The sequence below is a fragment of the Mauremys mutica genome, chromosome 3 (assembly GCF_020497125.1).
Source record: "Mauremys mutica isolate MM-2020 ecotype Southern chromosome 3, ASM2049712v1, whole genome shotgun sequence".
In the NCBI taxonomy this organism is placed as follows: domain Eukaryota; kingdom Metazoa; phylum Chordata; order Testudines; family Geoemydidae; genus Mauremys; species Mauremys mutica.
This window is the reverse complement of record NC_059074.1, coordinates 182,903,716-182,923,723: the sequence shown is the minus strand read 5'-3', so window position 1 is coordinate 182,923,723 and position 20,008 is coordinate 182,903,716. Positions and strand designations below refer to the sequence as shown.

General features: G+C 45.3%; 1 protein-coding gene across 2 annotated transcripts in view; it reads right to left on the bottom strand.

The window, feature by feature from the left end:
- Window positions 1–1,599: 1,599 nt before the first annotated feature.
- FSHR (follicle stimulating hormone receptor) overlaps window positions 1,600–20,008 on the bottom strand; it is a 185,067-nt gene continuing 166,658 nt past the window's right edge. For both annotated transcript variants that reach the window (XM_045011604.1, XM_045011605.1), the window contains one exon: window positions 1,600–3,784. In XM_045011604.1, the coding sequence (XP_044867539.1) occupies window positions 2,551–3,784 (1,234 nt within the window). In that variant the 3' untranslated portion in view covers window positions 1,600–2,550. The remainder of the gene's footprint in view (window positions 3,785–20,008) is intronic.

The following is a 20,008-nucleotide window of genomic DNA, read 5'->3' as shown; positions in this document are numbered from 1 at the left end:
GTGGCACTGAGCATTCTCTCTCTCTCATGTCCTTGGCTGGCTGGTTTTTGCTCACATGCTCAGGATCTAAGTGATAACCATATGTGGGGTAATGAAGGAATTTTCCTCCAGGACAGATTGGTAGTGATTTTCATCTTCCTCTGCTGCATAGAGTGCAAGTCACTTGCCAGGATTATCTGGGTATAGCTCACTTAATCATTTTGCTGCCATTGCAGGGGCCTTAGGCACTGATGTACCTTGGTCCCTTGATTCTCTCTCTCTGTGGCAAATAATAGCTTGGTGTCTTGTCGTCTTTTGTCTAATTTTGGTTGTGAGATTTAGTGTGTGGGTACTGGGTGGTGTCGGTGGCCTGTGAAATACAGGAAGTCCGATTAGATGGTGAGGCCTCATGTGGAGTACTGTGTCCAGTTTTGGGCCGCACACTACAAGAAGGATGTGGAAAAATTGGAAAGAGTTCAGCGGAGGGCAACACAAATGATTAGGGGGCTGGAGCACATGACTTATGAGGAGAGGCTGAGGGAACTGGGATTCTTTAGTCTGCGGAAGAGAAGAATGAGGGGGGTTCCAAAGAGGATGGATCCAGACTGTTCTCAGTGGTACCAGATGACAGAACAAGGAGTAATGATCTCAAGTTGCAGTGGGGGAGGTTTAGGTTGGATATTAGGAAAAACTTTTTCACTAGGAGGGTGGTAAAGCACTGGAATGGGTTATTTAGGGAGGTGGTGGAATCTCCTTCCTTAGAGGTTTTTAAGGTCAGGCTTGACAAAGCCCTGGCTGGGATGATTTAGTTGGGAATTGGTCCTGCTTTGAGCAGGGGGTTGGACTAGATGACCTCCTGAGGTTCCTTCCAGCCCTGATAGTCTATGATTCTATAGATAATCTGGGGTGATCCCTTCTGGCCTTAAATTCTATGAACTCTGGGCAAGTTATAATCTCAGAAAGACTAAGGTGTTGAAGCTGTACTACACAGGTACAAAGTTTTGCAGTTATAAAGCAGGACTTGGTGCATGAGGGGAACTTGCTCTTACATTAATGAGAACACTGATGTGTGGTTGCTAAATTACTCTTGCCAAGTAGCAGGGGTAAAGTTTAAGAAGAAATGTAGAATTAACCATCTCATTAACAAGATGAGGATTGCACCTAAGTGTAGGTCTCCCAACATGTCCAGTCTCCCTTATTGACATTTCACACTTGTGAGTAAGGAACCAAGTGCACAGTGGACTTGAGACTAACTACAGCTCAGTGTGGAAGATAACAGACTTACTGCTGAGAAAATTTTCAAAAGGGATCTGTGATTCTGGGTGTCTCAAGACACCTTAAAGGGCCTGATTTTCAGATGGCAGATACCCAGCACTTTCTGAAAATCATGTCCTTTTAAGGTTTCTTAAATTGGGCAGTCAAAAATGAAGACACCTAAAAGAACTAATCACTTTTGAAAATGTAGGTTCTAGTGTTTAACTTAGCTTGTACCCTTAGCTTCTCACTGAACTTGTGCTGGAGAGCAACCATCTTGCATTCACTCTTGAGCACTGTTTCATGTACCAAGTGCTGAATAATAACATGAGAGGACTCCATGTTTCTAAAACGAAATTGGCTCTTTATTAAGAGAAGTATGTACAGTGATGCTGCAATTGCAGCTTGCATTCAAATCACGTGCATACAGATTGGCTGTTGCCTCCTCCAAACTCTGTCCTCCTGCAGCCTGTGCTCTTCCCTCCAAGTTCAATGCAGCTTGCTACAGGTGCCCACAGGGACTTGCAGGATCAAGGTGTTTGTTCATTCACATGTCAGAATCTGGTGGTACAAAGTCACAAATACTCTTAATCACCAGATTCAACCAATGTTGTTTTGAAATGAGAGGTACTTCTGCAACTACATTCAGCTCACTAACGAAAAGTGTATCAACCATTTGCTAGTGGACTTTTATGTACACACTAGGACTCTTCCCACCATATGGATTTGGGTCAGAAATGGACCAGTACTGACTTGAAGGTGTCTTGTAGCCCCCTGCTTTGGTGATGGAAACAAAAACAATGTGGACCAAAATCTCCTCTTCCGATACCATTGTGCGGGGGTAAGTGAAATAATCTTGCACTTTAGCTCTTGTCAGCTGAATGTGTAGTATATATTACTATTTTGTCAATTTATTGTACCCTTAACAAGATCTCTAGTATGTTTTACAGCAAAACATTTTAATTCTGTATTTTTTTCTTTCAGCCATTGATAGTCAACACTGAATTCTCAAACACAATGCATTACATAGCCTATGACAACTTTAGAAAAGTGTGGGGAGAGAATACATTCTCCAGAGTTTATGTAATTCTTGAGAAATTCTTCAAAGAAGTGTTAATTGAAGTTTTGTTGGTTGTCCTTCAAAAACTGAAGATATGATGTCACTTTTGCTGGCTGTTCATAAAAATAAAATGTACAGCAGAAAATAAAAATGTTTCTCCATTGAAAATATAACTTTACATGTTATGTTAAAATCATTTTACAAATTCACAGTTAAAATCAACCATGCTGCCATATACATAAATCCACACAAATATTTCAGTTCAAGTGATTCAGAGGAACTAATGAATAAATAGTTCCATCACTGGTTTTAGAAGCTGGAGTACAATGGCCATTTCTCATATGGGAATTATGGACAGATGAGGAAGTCTCTGTTCTATAAATTTGGGCTTGCATTTCGCAGCAACCAAACTTGCTCAGTAAAATGAAGAAATCTCTTCGGAAGGTCTTTGTGAAAATTGCATACAAGAAAGGATTAGCACATGAATTGATAGGGTAGAACAAAACCAGGAGGATCTTGGATTTGGACACAGTGATGAGAGGAAGCTTGAGTGATGCTGATATTGCAAAAAAAGATATTGGTGCCATGCACAGAAAATCGGTGAAGATCAGTATAGCCATGCGCTTGGCAATTTTGGTGTCACTGTTTGAAGCGATAACATTAGGGTTTCTCACTGTAAAGTAGATGCAGATGTAACAGGCACAGATGATCATAAATGCAAGAACATTCAGTACTAAAAGAAATATGATATAAGCCTGGGAAAGGGGTGTTTCTATATCCATGGGCAAGCAAATGCTGACTTTCATGTAACTGCTGACTCCAAATATGGGAAGAAGGGCCACAGTGAAGGCAAACATCCAACCAAAAATCATAATAACCATGGCATGCCGAAATCGAACCTTGCGGTCCAGTTGCATGGCATAGGTGATTGTATGCCATCTTTCCAGAGTGATCACAGTCAGTGTGTAAACTGAAAGTTCGCTCGCAAACACAGTGAAAAACCCTGCAGCACTGCATCCCGCACCAGTTTGCCAGTCTATGGCATAGTTGTAATACTGGCTTTTGGTCTGTATATCTACAGATGCAATCAACAACAGATAGATGCCTATACATAGATCTGCAAATGCAAGATTGCACATTAGAAACCGAGGGACAGTGAGTTTATATTGACTGCTTATTAAAATAACCAACACAATGATGTTCCCAGTGATAGCTAGAATGTTGATAAACCATATCAGGACTCTGAGGATATTGTATCCCATGATATCTTCACAAGGATTGAAGGCATCAGGCTTAGGAGAGCAAGCAACATGTACTACTTCATTACATAAGCCGTAGTCAAAGTCAAATTCATTTTCTAGTGAGTCAAAATCCATGTAGTTGTTGGGAAAGTAATCCTCAACTACAGATCTTCTGTGCACCCTGTCCGCAGGCTGCTCATCAGCGTCTTGCATGACATCAGATTTATTACATATTGGATGCAATGCAGAACTGGAATGGAAGAACAGAACATAGTTAGTGCCTAAAAAATATAGCAGAAGAAATACAATAAATAAGGTTTCAGAGTAGCAGCCATGTTAGTCTGTATCCGCAAAAAGAACAGGAGTACTTGTGGCACCTTAGAGACTAACACATTTATTTGAGTATAAGCTTTCGTGGGCTATAGCCCACTTCATCACTTCTTTTTACAATAAATAAGAGATATCATGCAGTTCCCATTAACATCTCTGCCCCTCTTGTTAACTGATTATTTACCCCAAGTCAAGATTTGAGGCCCCAGTCCTGCAAATCTTATGCACATGCTTAGCTTTACAGAGATGATTAATCCCATTGGTTTCAATGGGATTATTGTCATGCATAAAGTTAAGCACATGTATAAGGGTTTGCAGAGTCAGGGCCTATAGGTGCTAAAGTATAGCTTGGGGTGAAATCACATAAACAATGACAAAATATCATTGCAAAACATACAGCTTGTTAAAAAATGGGAGAGGGCAGGGAGAATGCAAAAAAAATTGAGAATGTTTTAGTTTTTCATTGAAATTTTCCAATCATCACTTTTTATGCAAAGGGACTGAAATATGTATTCTCTTCCCAGAATTTGGTGTGCATCTCAAGAAACAAACCAAGGAAGCAAAGGGGTAGGGAGGGTGTATAATGGACCAAAAGAGGGTGCCAAAAGTAGACAAATGAGACAAGATGCTCCAGATAAGCAAATTACATTCACTGCCATCTTTTCCTCAATTTATGCAGGCTTGACCAGCACAGTTCATTACTTCCTATGCTTACAGATAGCAGATTTGCATCTCTTCTAGTAAATCATGTTGCTTGTATTTTCTGAATACAACTGAATATAAAACTTGTTCTAGCACCCAGTAAGATTATTTATGTGGTTAAACACATTGCTGAATCAGGGCCCTAGATATCCCCATTAAAGTACATGTTACTGTTCTATTGATGAATTAGCAAGTCTTCCTTTATTTATACAATTAATCAATCTGCTTTCCTTGTCTCAAAATATATTCTGAATCCACCCCAGAGACTTATCTGTACAGTAATATTCTGTTAATTATTTATGTACCAGTAGATGAAGTCTATGAAAGAGTATGGAAAAATGTAAGAGTGTGGGCTCAGTTATTTGTTTTCCTCTCAGTCTGTCTCAACACGCAGATACACAATTGTATCTTATGGTTCTTTTCACAACAGGATGGGCAAAATTTGAAGAATGCTGTGCAAACAACATTCAAATTACATGACTTCATGCTGGCCTTTGAGGAGTGTTTCATCAACCAAGTATTTGAATCCAGATTTAAACATACTGTCCTGAAGAATCCTTTTATTTTTTTTTGTTATTGTTATTATATATTGCAAGAGATCCATTCTAGTTTCCAGTGTGAAAGAGGGGGCACATGTTAGCTCTGAATATCTCAATTTAATTTTTTTTCCTAAAAACAAAAACTTATTTAACATGAAAAAAGATCAAATAAAACTGCCAGTCACTGTAAGACTGGAATCACAGACAATTACATCTGAGGGTAAAAAGTTCAAAGTGCCTATTGACGTTGGCAATTAAGTATCATTTTCAAAAGTGACTTAGAGAGGACCTAAGGGTCCCAATGGGACTTAGGAACTTAAGTCACTTAGGCATTTTTGAAAAAAAATTACCCTGTGTCTGGAATTATTTTCTGTACTTTTCATCACCGCAGTGCCATAGAGTAACTGATCATTTTAGTTATCTTTCATGGTAATTAAAAATCTGCTTTTTTAAAGGAAAGGGATTTGAATCGTTCTCTGAAGTTGCTCTTCCTAAAGTATTCAGGGGCATTTCCATAGTGAAATAGTTTATAAAGTCAACAATATCTTGAAAACTTAACTATAATTACAAATCAGTAATTTTCCCTTGCACAGTACCATTCATAGCTACCTGTTCTTGTACAATGAAGAGCAAGTGTAAGTTTCTCTTAGAAGACACAGGATCCCTTAAAGGAACTTGAATTGAGGCACAGTCAGATTAAGTAATTTGCTCAAGGTCACAAAAGCCAGCATCAGAACTAGGATTAGAACTCAGAAGTCTTGTACTTAAATTTGGCTCCTGCCAATATAAGTGTCTCTCTATGTCCATTTAGTAACACCGCCTTCCTGAGCATCAGTGTAGATACTGTGTTTCTTACATTGACTGTTATTGGTCTTCAGAAGTCATCTCACAATGCCCCACACTGACAATACAATCAATACAAGTGCTCCTGGTGTGGACACACACTGCTGACACAAGGACCCAAATGTGCACACACACAAGTGATTCAATAACTGTGATGGCTGTAAGTTAGGTCAACATAATTTCATAGCGTAGACAATTTCAAATGTAAGAAGAAAGGCATATCATCATGATTCTTTTAGATAGAAGCTAATCTTTATATCAAAACAATCAAAACGATGGTTGTCAGCTTCAGGGACATATAGATAGGAGGAAATTATTTTTTGAAGCACAAATGAAGGAGGGCCTCCAACACACCCTGCAAAGCAAACTTTATACAAGTTAGTATAAAATGTAGTGTATCTTTTATTAGATCAACATCAGACTTTTATTATGATTTTATAGACCAATTTTATAACCATAAGCTCTCAAAAAATTAGATCTTAGGGCCAGAGCTTATGGGCCAACTGAGCCATGTGTTGTGCAAGACCAGGGAGCTTGGGTGGGAAGGACAAAGCTGACTTATCTTTAATTCATCTTTACAAGTCCTGGATCGTGAGGCTGGTCCATTTTTGACCAGATCCCCTACACAAGTTAGAATAGCCACAGGGCTCCTGTAACTTACATTGGTTGCCCATGGCCCCAAAGGGGTTCTTCTGGGAGCAGGGATCACTGACATGTAGGGGTGCTTTGCTTGGAGAAGGATAGCGTAGGAGCCACTGTGGCAGCTTTCACCACCTAAAGATTCTCCAGTAGAGCAGATTCCTCAGACTGTTGCTTAACTGCTGTTAGGGTAGTTTTGAATCACTGGAGCAGCCAGATGGGGCTGAGGATCTGACCCTGAACATCCTCTGAGGGTTCTTGTGTGACAACCATAAGGCTCAAACATCCTTAAAAATGGATAATTCAGGTTATGAGGTAGATAATTTTTATTCTCCCTGACAAATCACATCCTAGATCTAATCTTGAAAGGAGAAATAATGGTCTTGGGATAATGTATGATGAAGTCAAGTGACACCAGTACTCTCATGATGATGATGATGAATAATCTCTCTTCCACTTATCAAGTGTAGTCCTTGATCAGACAATCATCACAGTGGGGTTGAACATGTCATTAAGTACTCTTCAAAACAACTGAACAGTCTTGAGTACACACAGAGCTTGTGTCAGACACAGAAAATGCTTTGACATGGAAGCAGGTGTATCTACTACATCCTATACCCTATATCTAAGCTAACGTGCATGCAAATGACTTTGAGGTTCAGATTCAAAATATATCACTACTTTCCTGAATTAAAACTTTTCTGTTATTTCAATATAAGGATGGGACTTCAATAGAATCCCTTCTCCGTGTTCTCTCTGCTTGAATGACTTGCTCCAGATAAGCTTTTCTTGACTTCTCAGTAGCTTAATTAAAAATAAACAATTTGGAGAAAGTTTTGAAAATTAATGTTGTGTTCCATTTTTTTTTAAATTATAAGAGTCTTGATTATGAAAGAGAGAATAGATTCTAGAAAGAAGCTAATGCCACTATCCACATACCTTAGGTATAGGCCTGGTCTACACTGCAGGGTTAGGTGGATGGAAGCTGCCTTGCATCAACCTACCTGTGGAAGTGTCTTTATTTAAATTTGGTTCCTGCTGATGTAAATGCCTCTTTGTGCTGATTTATGCTGTGTCTACATTATGGAGTTAAGTCGACATAAGTTACATTGACGATCATAAGCCACTTTAATTACATTGGATGTGCATGCCCACAAAATGTTCCTTGTGTCGATGCAGTTGTTGCTCTTGCATCAACAGAGAAAGTGTTGCATCATGGGTAACTATTTCACTGTGCCGCTCATCACCCTCTGCTTCTAGGAGCTGTGGGAATGGATTGTGGTGCATTATGGGGGCATCCTCACTGTACCATGATAAACTTCTTTCTGTTCCATCATTCCATTGGTTAGTTTCGCACTGTTTTTAACAGCCCATGTAAACTGTGTGCCCGCCAACTCTGCCTGAAAGCGTGGATTCTGAACTGCTGACCAGTCTGGTGATGAGCATGATGAACACAGTGTGACTAGTCCTGCAGAATTTCATGAGCTCTGAATCAAAAAATGAATCAGTAGTGCCTGCCCTACAGTGTACCACTGAAAGAAATAATTCAAGATTGCTTATGGCATTCAGAGAGTAGCTACACATGACGGACTGTCAGTACTGGGCTCAGGAAACAAGCACTGAATGGTGGTATCACAGTGTGATGCACGTATGGGATGATGAGCAGTGGCTGTAGAACTTTTGGATGTGCAAATGCTGGAACTGTGTGCAGAGCTTTCCCCAGCACTGCAGTGCAAGGACACCTGAACAAGAGCTGTTTCACTGTGGAAAAATGAGTGGTGATTGCTGTGTGGAAGCTGGCAACTCTGGTGTCAGTCACAAATCAGTTTGGAGTTGGAAAGTGCATTGTGGGGGCTATGGTGATGCAAGTGTGCAGGGCTATTAATCACCTTCTGCTAGGAAGGACTGTGACTCTGGGTAATGTGTAGGAAATAAAAGATGGCATTGAGGCAATGGGATTCCCAGACTGCGGCTGGGTGACAGATGGAACACATACCCAATTTTGGCCCCAAACCATCTTGCAATGGAGAACATAAACCAGAAGGGTTACTTCTCCCTGGTCTTGCAGGCACTGGTGGATCACCAGGGCCTTTTCACTGACATCAATGCAGGGAGGTCAGGGAATGTGCATGTATGCATCTTTAGGAACACTGGACTGTATAGAAAGCTGCATGCTGGGACTTTATTTCCAGACCAGGACATTCAAACTGGGGATGTGGAGATGCCCATAGTGATCCTTGCCCCTGCATACGCCTTCCTCCCGTGGCTCATAAAGCCTTACATCAGGAACCTAGATAGCAGCAAGGAGTGCTTCAACAACAGGCTCAGCAGGTGCTGAATGATCGTTGAATACGCCTTTGGCAGATTATAAGGTCACTAGCCCTGCATTTTTGGCAGGTTAGACCTCAATGAGGAAAATATTCGGATGGTCACAGCAGCCTGCTGTTTTCTGTATAACATTTGCGAAGTGAAGAGGGAAAGGTTTCCCCAGGGATGAAGCGCTGAGGTAGATTGGCTGTCTGCTGATTTTGAGCAGCCGGATACCATGGCAATTAGAGGGGCACAGTGGGAGATTATTAGAATTAGGAAGGCTTTGAAGGAGCATTTTGACAATTATTGCCAGTAATGTGTCTTTATGTGATGCATTCAGCCAGGCAATATTAGCTTGCTCCCTTGAATGACCCCTGTAGTGCCTACTTCCTGAGCGTTAATTGTACTGAGCAAATATTCGTGCCTATAGCCACTGTGTTTGAATGTCAGCACCAACTAACATGTGTATGACACAAATAAAGACTCATTTTATTTCAAAAACGAAAGTTTAATAGCAGGACAATACACAAACATTTTATCAAACAGGGGACATGGTAATGAGGAAAAGTCTCTCGGTTATTGTTCTCACAGCTGCTTGTAACTCCAGCTTTCATTGTGAAACCAGTCCCTAGGGGTGGAGTGCACAGAGTACTGCAAGGGACTGGGAATATGTGAGGAATGTGGTAGGGGAGTTTGAAGAGGGCCTAGAATCATCTAGTCCAACCCCCTGCTCAAAGTAGGACCAATCCCCAAGTAAATCATCCGAGCCAGGGCTTTGTCAAGCCTGACCTTAAAAACCTCTAAGGAAGGAGATTCCACCTCCTCCCTAGGTAACCCATTCCAGTGCTTCACCACCCTCCTGGTGAAAAATATCCAACCTAAACCTCCCCCACTGCCACTTGAGACCATTACTCCTTGTTCTGTCATTTGGTACCACTGACAACAGTCTAGATCAGCGGTTCTCAAACTTCTGTACTGGTGAGCTCTTTCACACAGCAAGCCTCTGAGTGTGACCCCCCACCTAAATTAAAATACTTTTTATATATTTAACACCATTATAAATGCTGAAGGCAGACTGGAGTTCGGGGTGGAGGCTGACAGCTTGCGACGCCCCATGTAATAACCTCGTGACCCCCTGAGGAGTCCCGACCCCCAGTCTGAGAACCCCTGGTCTAGATCCATCCTCTTTGGAACCCCCTTTCAGGTAGATGAAAGCACCTATCAAATCCCCACTCATTCTTCTGCAGTCTTCTGCAGACTAAACAATCGCAGTTCCCTCAGCCTCTCCTCATAAGTCATGCGCTCCAGCTCCTTAATCATTTTTGTTGCCCTCCGCTGGAATCTTTCCAATTTTTCCACATCCTTCTTGTAGTTTGGGGCCCAAAACTGGACACAGTACTCCAGATGAGGTCTCACCAATGAAGAATAGAGGGGAATGATCACATCCCTTGATCTGCCAGCAATCCTCCCACTTATACAGCCCAAAATGCAGTTAGCCTCCTTGGCAACAAGGGCCCACTGTCGACTCATATCCAGCTTCTTGTCCACTGTAACCCCTACGTCCTTTTCTGCAGAACTGCTGCCTAGCCATTCGGTGCCTGGTCTGTAGCAGTGCATGGGATTCTTCCATCCTAAGTGCAGGACTCTGCACTTGTCCTTGTTGAACGTCATCAGATTTCTTTTGGCCCAATCCTCTAATTTATCTAGGTCCCTCTGTATCCTAACTCTACTCTCCAGTGTATCTACCACTCCTTCCAGTTTAGTGTCATCTGCAAACTTGCTGAGGGTGCAATCCACGCTGTCCTCCAGATCATTAATGAAGATACTGAACAAAACTGGCCCCAAGACAGACCCTTCAGGTACTCCGCTTGATACCGGCTGCCAGCTAGACATGGAGCCATTGATCACTACCTGTTGAGCCCGACGATCTAGCCAGCTTTCTATTCACTTTATAGTCCATTCATCCAGCCCATACTTCTTTAACTTTCTGGCAAGAATACTGTGGGAGACTGTATCAAAAGCTTTGCTAAAGTCAAGGAATAACACGTCCACTGCTTTCCCCTCATCCATAGAGACAGTTATCTCGTCATAGAATGCAATTAGATCAGTCAGGCATAAATTGCCCTTGGTGAATCCATGCTGACTGTTCCTGATCACTTTCCTCTCCTCTAAGTGCTTCAGAATTGATTCCTTGAGGACCTGCTCTATGATTTTTCTAGGACTGAGGTGAGGCTGACTGGCCTGTAGATCTCCAGATCCTTCTTCTTCACTTTTTTAAAGATAGGCACTACATTAGCCTTTTTCCACTCATCCGGGACCTCCTCTGATCGCCATGAGTTTTCAAAGATAATGGCCAATGGCTCTGCAATCACATCCGCCAACTCCTTTAGCACCCTCAGATGCAGCGCATCCAGCCTCATGGACTTGTGCTTGTCCAGCTTTTCTAAATAGTCCTGAACCACTTCTTTCTCCACAGAAGGTTGGTCACCTCCTCCCCATGCTGTGCTTCCGAGTGTAGAAGTCTGGGAGCTCACCTTGTTTTTGAAGATAGAGGCAAAAAAAGCATTGAGTACATTAGCTTTTACCACATCTTCTGTCACTAGGTTGCCTCCCTCATTCAGTAAGGGGCCCACACTTTCCTTTACCTTCTTCTTGTTGCTAACATACCTGAAGAAACCTTCTTGTTATTCTTAACATCTCTTGCAGCTCGAAGTGTGATTTCACTGATTTCACTCCTGCATGCCTGAGCAATATTTTTATACTCCTCCCTGGTCATTTGTCTAATGTTCCACTTCTTGTAAGCTTCTTTTTTGTGTTTAAGATCAGCAAGGATTTCACTGTTAAGCCAAGCTGGTCGCCTGCCATATTTACTATTCTTTCTACACATCGGGATGGTTTGTTCCTGCAACCTCAATAAGGATTCTTTAAAATACATGGAACAGAGTTCTGTATTGGGCGCAGGGGGAGTCGTGCATGGATGTGCTAAGAGTGCAGCATAATAGGGGACTTGAGCACCTCTCTCTGGCCCTTCTTTCCAGGCTATCCAGCCTGAGTCTTTCATTGATTGTATCCCTCCAAGTTCTTGTTTCACTATCTGATGCATCTGTTGACTGCAGCAGTTTGCAAAACATATCCTCCTTATTTCTCCTGGTTCGCTGCCTTATCTGGTGGAGGAACTCCGCCAATGTGGAGGATTGGGTCCTCAAGGATAATCTGCTGAAGTCAAAGATACAATGAACAGAGACAGTAATGTGAGTTCTCTCACAGCTGTGAATCACAAAAGTTAAACATACCTCTTTCTCATTGTCCCTTTTCTAGCACACAGCTTGGTGAGAGTCTGAAATATGGTGAGTTTGGCTGGGGGAGAGAGTTGGGAAGAGGGAATGGGCAAGAAGGGACAGAGGGTTGTTTGCAAAGAGGGACACTACACACGCCTAGGGAGAGTATTCTGAATATTAGCACTGTTGCGGGGTGGTTACCTGCTCCTGGCCTGAAAGGGGTTAAAAGCTAGCCCTTGGAGAGGGCTGGGGCTGGGAGCCTTAGGCTGGGCTGATTGGGAGGCAGTCTCAACTATGGTCATGCTCCCAAAAGACTCAGCTGGCCCTATAAAGGCAGGGAAGCCAGGGGCAGACACATACTCTCTCTCTGCATTCAGAGGGAGAAGGGCCTGGCTGCAGGGAGCTTAAATAGGTACCTGGAGGGAGCAGGGCTGGGGACAGGCCAAGGGATCCGGGGAGGCTCCGGCCTAGGAAAGCCCCAGGCTGCAGGCCTGGTGAGGCCTATTAGGTACCGGGGTTGCAAAGGGGCAGCCCACGAGCAGGCAAAGCCAGCAGGTCCAACCCGCCTTGCCTATGATGAGTGGCTGATACACTGCAGTCTGTCCCAGTGAATGGGGGCTAGATGAGGACTGGCAGTAGCCAAAACTGAGGCAAAGTGGGGATAGTGGGTGGGAGTTCCCCTGGGAGGAACAAAGCAGTATCAAAGCAAAATGCATGCTTACCAGAGCTTGCATCCCCTGCTTCATGTACACCAGAGCTGGACTGCTGGGACTGGCTAGACCCCTCCGGAGTCAAAAAGAGGTCCTGATGCACCATGACACTGAACGACCCTGTCATGTGTTCCACATCTTCCTCCAACTCAATTTCCTCATCTACTACTTTGTCCTTGGGGTTGACTCCACTGGCCGCTACCTCTAGTGCCCCATAAAGTGTCCACAGGGCTCTTGGTGGTCAAGATTGGGTCACCACCAAAGATGGCAGGCAGTTCCTTGTGGAAGCACCATGTCTTCGGCACCGCACCAGATCAACGGTTGGCCTCCCTTGCCTTCTGGTACACCTGCCTCAGCTGCTTGATCTTAGCACAATACTGCTGTGTGTCCCTTTTTATGCCCCTTTTCTTGCATCTCACTATCAATGAGCCTGTAGCTATCAAATTTCCTACAGCTTGAGTGAAGCTGTGACTGCACAGCCTCCTCTTTCCACAGACTCAGCAGATCCAGGTGAAAGCGCATCCACTACTGAAAGCTGGCATGGTTAGCTGGGAAGATATGGTGTGAACTGTCCATGCTGAGCAAACAGGAAGATGAATTTTTAAAATTCCCAGGCCTTTAAATGGGGGAGAGGTACATGGCTGTGTAACTTCAGGGCAGCGATTTCAAACTGCTGACCAGAGTGGTCATGATGGGCATTGTGGGACACCTCCTGGAGGCTAATTAGAGTGACATAAGCAAGCGCACTATTTACACTGACACTGCGTTGATCAAACTTTGTCGCAAAAAGCTCTATACCTCTCATTCAGGTGGTTTTATTTTGTTGGTGTAGCAGGAGAGTTAAATCAGTGGGAGGAGCATTGTAGTCTGTACACCCCCACTGTTTTGTTGACGAAAGCTGACTTTTGTAAAAAAAAATGTGTACTGTAGACAAAGGCCTTAATAACACCACCTTCCTGAGGTGATATGAAGGGTTTTGAGCTGCTGTATTTTGTTGCCAAGCACAGCACTCAAAAATAAAAAAACCCCTGCTTTGCCATCATTAACTGAAAAGGGGAAATAGGGTGGCAACAGTAGACCATAACAGTAAGAGTTAATAAATTCAGTAACTCCTCACTTAACATCATCCCGGTTAATGTTGTTTCATTGTTACGTTGCTGATTAATTAGAGAACATGCTCATTTAAAGTTGCGCAATGCTCCCTTATAACGTTGTTTGGCAGCCACCTGCTTTGTCCACTGCTTGCAGAAAAAGCAGCCCATTGGAGCTAGCTGGCAGGGGCTTGGAACCAGGGTGGACCAGCAGCCCCCCTAACAGGTCCCCTAAGTTCCCTGTGAGGTAGCTGCCCAGCAGGCTATCAATTGCCGGGCAGTTCAGCTCTCCCTTCCCCCACTGCCGTGTGTTTCTCCTTCCCTCTGTCTTGGGCCTTGTCTACACTACAAGACTATTTCGAATCAACTTAGTTCGAATTTGTGGATTCGACCTTATGAAGTCGAATTTGTGTATCCATACTAAATACACTAATTCGAATTTCTGAGTCCACATTCACGGGGCCAGCGTCGACTTTGGAAGCGGTGCACTGTGGGAAGCTATCCCACAGTTCCCGCAGTCCCCGCTGCCCATTGGAATGCTGGGTAGAGCCCCCAATGCCTGCTGGGGGGAGAAATGTGTCGAGGGTGGTTTTGGGTAAGTGTCGTCATTGAACCGTCAATCACAACCTCCCTCCCTCCCTCCGTGAAAGCGCCTGCGGGCAATCTGTTCGTGCACTTTTCTGGTCAGTGACAGCGCGGATGCCACAGCACTGCAAGCACGGAGCCCGCTGCGATCATCGCCGTTTTCTCCTCCTCGCACTTTATCGTCCACGTCTTCCACAGTCAGCTGCTGAGAAATTGGGCTACTTTTCAATGGTGCTGCAAGCACTGGGGGACCATAGGGGACGTTTTACAAACATCAACGTCTGGTGGCCGGGCAAGGTTCATGATGCGTGTGTTTTCAGGAACTGTGGGCTGCTCAGACGCCTGCAGGAAGGTAGTTTCTTCCCGGACCACGAAATAACTGTTGTGGATGTGCAGATGCCTATAGTCATCCTCGGGGACCCAGCCTGCCCGCTAATGCACTTGCTCATGAAGCCCTATACAGGCGCCTGGGACAGCGACAAGGAACTCTTCAAATACCAGTGAGCAGCGAGCAGCGTGACCTGTGACTGTTCAGTTTCTTTACAGAGAAGCTGAACCTGCCCCTGTTTCTTTACCCAGTTACTGTTGACTCTCCTCTTCGGTTACATACCCCGTTCACCCCGTTACCCCCACTTCCAGCACACGTGTAAAAATAAAATACATGTCCCATTATTACTTAACAAAGGTTTCTTTATTCATGACTTTTCGTGAAAGGGTTGAAACTGGGACGCAGGCTGTGCTGGGTAGGGTGTGCGGTGATGTAAAGACCGCCTCTAAACTCAAGGAATGACAGGCTCCTGCTCCTAGAGCGGTCCGCAGTGCCGGAATGCTTCTTTCAACGGAGCCTGCCATCCCTCTTTATGGAATTCTGTGTGCGGGCGGATATGTGACCTTGTGGTGGAGGAGGACGGATACAGATTCCTCAGCTGCGTGACTCAGCGGTCCAGGACAAGGACCGCTGTATAAGATCTGTAACCGCCCTCCCCCGCTGCAAAGTCACATCTCCCCCGCCCACACAGATCCTGGAAACCACCTCCAAAAACCGACCAGGTTGCCTACTGACTGCACCGTGTGTGTGACCCGCTGCTGATCCTGCCCCCGTGTCTGTACCCTGGGAAAGGTGACTGTCCTATGCAATTAACCACCCCCTTCCCCACGCCCCCCATTCGAACACAGTCTTCTTTGAAAAAACATAACGGAAACAGTAATTAACAGCAAATCATTTTTATTAATTAAGTAGATAGTTAGGGGATGGGACTGGGATTGGGACTACTGTGAGTCTGGAAGTGAAGGACTTCGGCAACTGTAGGGTATGAGAGCTTTTGGGTACTTGAGCACTGTGCTGTGGTGCAGTGACAGTATTCACGTCCCCGGCCGCCCCTCCTCCTGATTATTTTCGGTGAGGGGGGTATGGGACTTTGTGGCGGGGGAGGGCGGTTGCAGATACACTGCAGGGTGTCTCTGTCCTCCTGTGGTCCTGCAGAACATCCACAAGGCACCTGAGCGTGTCCGTTTGCTCCCTCACTAGTCCAAGCATTGTTTCAGTCGCCTGCTTGTCTTCCTCACGCCACCTCTCCTCCCGTTCGCTGTGTGAGCGCTGGCCCAGAGAGACGGTCTCCCTCCACTGGCTCTGCTGGTCCGCCTCTGCTAGGTAGTAGCCCATACGTTCCTCGAACATCTTGTCCCTTGTCTTTTTCTTTCGCCGCCTAATCTTCGCCAGCCTCTGCGAGGGGGATGCTGTGGCAGGTCTGGAGACAGTGGAAGCTGTGAGATGGGAAACAGGGAGTGAATTCCTTGCAAAGATACATTTTTGCGAACAATTAACTGAGTCTAGGCTGTCTCTGTGAATTCTGGGTTGAGACCCCTGTGCCTGCTGGGGCAGAAATAATTTTCGCGGTGGATTCTGGGTAAATGTCACCAGTCATTCCTTCCTCCGGGAAAGCAACGGCAGACAATCATTTCAAGCCCGTTTTCCCAGAATTGCCCTGGCATACGCCATAGCGTGGCAACCATGGACACTGTTTTGCCTTTTGTGTATGTCACCGTATGTGTACTAGATGCCGCTGACAGAGGCGGGCCAGCAGCGCTACACAGCAGCATGCTTTTGCTTTTGCATGACAGCAGAGATGGTTACCAGCCATATTGTACCATCAACCATACCATAAATTGGTAATAAGATGGTAATAAGATGGGCATGGTTACCTGTCCTTTTGCACTGCACCATTTGCTGCTGTCATAAGTGCCCCTGGCCGAGCAGCCAGGGGCGCAAAAGCCAAAATTGGGAATGACTCCCTGAGTCAATCCCTCCTTTTTGGTATCTAAAAATAGAATCAGTCCTGCCTAGATTATGGGCAAGTGTAGTAGAGAGCCACTGTATCATAGAACCAGAGAGCACAGCTGCTCTGTGTCCAATCCTGCATAAATTATGAGCTGTATGCTATTCACAGGGGGTGCTCCTGCAACACCACCACCTGTTCATTCCGTTCTTACCCCAGCCTTCCTGGGCTACCATACCATTGTCCCCCCCACTTGTGTGATGAAGTAATAAAGAATGCAGGAATAAGACACAGTGACTTGTTTGTGAGAAATGAGTGGAAGGAAGCCTCCAGCTGCAATGATAGTCCAGGCAGGACATTAAGGAGTGTGGATGAAGGAGCCCATCATCCCTGTGCTAGTCCAGGGGCAATCGAATCTTTTATTTACAATGAAGGGTGGGGGCTGATGGAGCTCAGCCCCCTGTTGCAATGATGAGGACGGTTACCAGCCATATTGCACCATCTGCCATCAAAAATTAGGGACAGGCGCCCTTGATCGACCTTACTGATGCTAGTCGGCATGGTTACCAGCCCTTTTGCACTGCCCCATGTGCCAATAGGCTGATGATGAGGACGGATTTCCATCGTTTTGTACCATCAGCCATCCATAGCGTGGGGGGAGCAAGGATGTTGGTGTTGAGTGCTGCACCATCGCGTCTATCTGCAGCATTCAGTAAAGATAGGGTGACATGTAAAAGAGTCAACAGAGGATTGTTTTCACTTCTGGTGGTGGGTGGGGTGTGTGTGCAAATTGCCGAACTATGCCCTGACCCACCGCAGACACTGTGTTTGACCCTAGAAGCATTTGGAGCTCATCCAAGAATGCAAATACTTTTCGGAGACAGCAGGAACTGTGGGATACCTTGCGTCCTCATTCCCCCCTCCCTCCATGAGCGTCCATTATATTCTTTGGCTTTCCGTTACGGTCGTCACGCAGCTGCGTGCTGAGTCTGTGCTATGCCGTCTGTCCGTAGACTTTTTAAAAATACTTTGGACCAGGCGTAAAATTACAGTAATTACCCTAATTAGATGCAGGAGTCTCCGAGCGTGATCACCCTGAGGAGGGTCACTGAAGGAGATAGAGAGCGCATGCTGCGTGAAAGCTAGCACGAACCAGGGCCCGATACAGCCGTGCTCGGGGAGGCAGTGCTCCCTGAGTACCTCATGAAAGCCTTGCGCGGAAAACTGTGCTACCACGGAGCACCCAATAAGGCAGCTCTCCTCAGGAACCTCCTGCTGATGCTTTTCTATTAACGCAAGGAGAGCTTCGTGGAGATCTCCAAGGATGATTTCTGTTCTATCCCCATATCTAGAGAGACCTCCTTTTCACACAGTTAAGATTCCTGTTATATTAAGAATAAAAGTTAACATGGTTAAAGCACTTACCGACTGCTCCTTCCCCTGATTCAGGGTCCGGGTTAATGGCCGGGGAGGGTTGTTGGGTGATCTCCGTGATGGTGATGAAGAGATCCTGGCTGTCGGGGAAACCAGCGTTGTAAGCGCTCTCGCCTGCCTCGTCCTCCACAAACCCTTCCTCATCTTCACCGTCCGCGAACATCACCGAGGAACTGGCCGTCGACACTGTCCCATCGTCAGAGTCCACGGTCACTGGTGGGGCAGTGGTGGCAGGCTCCGTAGCGTCCGTTTGCTGCTTTGATTTTTTGGTAGCCTTGTCTGGGGTCCTTGATTTTCACGCGGCGCTGCGTTGCATCCCGCCTGTATCCTCTGTCTCTCATGGCTTTGGAGACCTTCTCGTAGGTCTTCGCATTCCCTGTTTTGGAGCGCAGCTCCGAAAGCACAGACTCCTCGCCCCACACACCGATCAGATCGAAGAGTTCCCAGTCAGTCTATGCTGGGTCCCTCTTTCTATTCACAGATAACATGAACTCCTCTGCTGGAGAGCTCTGCATCGTTGCGGAGCTCGCCCCGATGTCCAGCCAGGACGTCAGATTCAAAGTGCCCAGACAGGAAAATGAATTCAAATTTTCCCGGGTCATTTCCTGTGTGGCTGGTCAGAGAATCCAAGCTCGGACTGCTGTCCAGAGCGTCAACAGAGTGGTGCACTGTGGGATAGCTCCCGGAGCTACTAAGTTCGATTAGCATCCACACCTAGCCTAATTCGAGCTAGTCATGTCGAATTTAGCGCTACTCCACCTGTCGAGGTGGAGTACCAAATTCGAACTAAAGAGCCCTCTAGTTCGAATTAAATGGCTTCCTGGTGTGGACGGTTGAGCGGTTAGTTCGAATTAACGCTGCTAAATTCGAATTAAAGTCCTAGTGTAGACCAGGCCTTGGAGCTGCTCCCATGAGTCTCCTGCTTGCGTGCAGGGTGGTGGGGGAAGAGGGGAGCTAATATCAGGGTGTCCCCCTCCCCACCACTCCTCCCCCCTATTCCTGCACTCCATCTCCACAGAGCGGGGGGAGGGGAGGGACACAGGACAGGGCTCAGGGAGCTTGCTGGGATTAGCTGCTGTCTCAACTTGCTGATCTGCTTAAAAAGGCAGTGTACTTAGAGTGCAGTCAGCATACTTAAAGAGGTAATGGACGTCTCTCTCACACACATATGGTCTTTCTCTCTCTCTCTCTCTCTCACACACACCCATGGTGGGTGTTTCTGTCTCTCTCTGCCATGATGTGTCTCCTCCCTCCATTGGTGCTGCCTTGTAGAGTGTGATGCTACATTCACAACGTGTTAACCCTTGAGGGCTCAGCAGAGTGCTAGTTCATCATTCAGCAATAAGGCATTCCCTGGGAAATATCCACCCTCTTCCACTCTCTGACTCCACCACCTCAACCAAGCTTAAAAAATTTCCCTGGAACCTAATATCCCCTCTTTACATTAATTCTTATAGGGAAATTGGATTTGCTTAACATTGTTTTGATTAAAGTAGCATTTTTTCAGGAATATAACTACAACATTAAGCGAGGAATTACTAGTATATATTAAAGAAATAAGGTGATGATTTATAGTTTTATAAGTCTGGTAATTTTAAGGGTGCAGTCAATGTTGACATACAGCCAAGGACAGTAAGCTGGTAGTTTTGAACAGTTCTGCCAGTGACTGGTGTGTTGGTAGGCAGGGTGTGGACTGAGGTTAGGTAAAGGTCACTCCAAAACCTGAAGGGAGTTAAG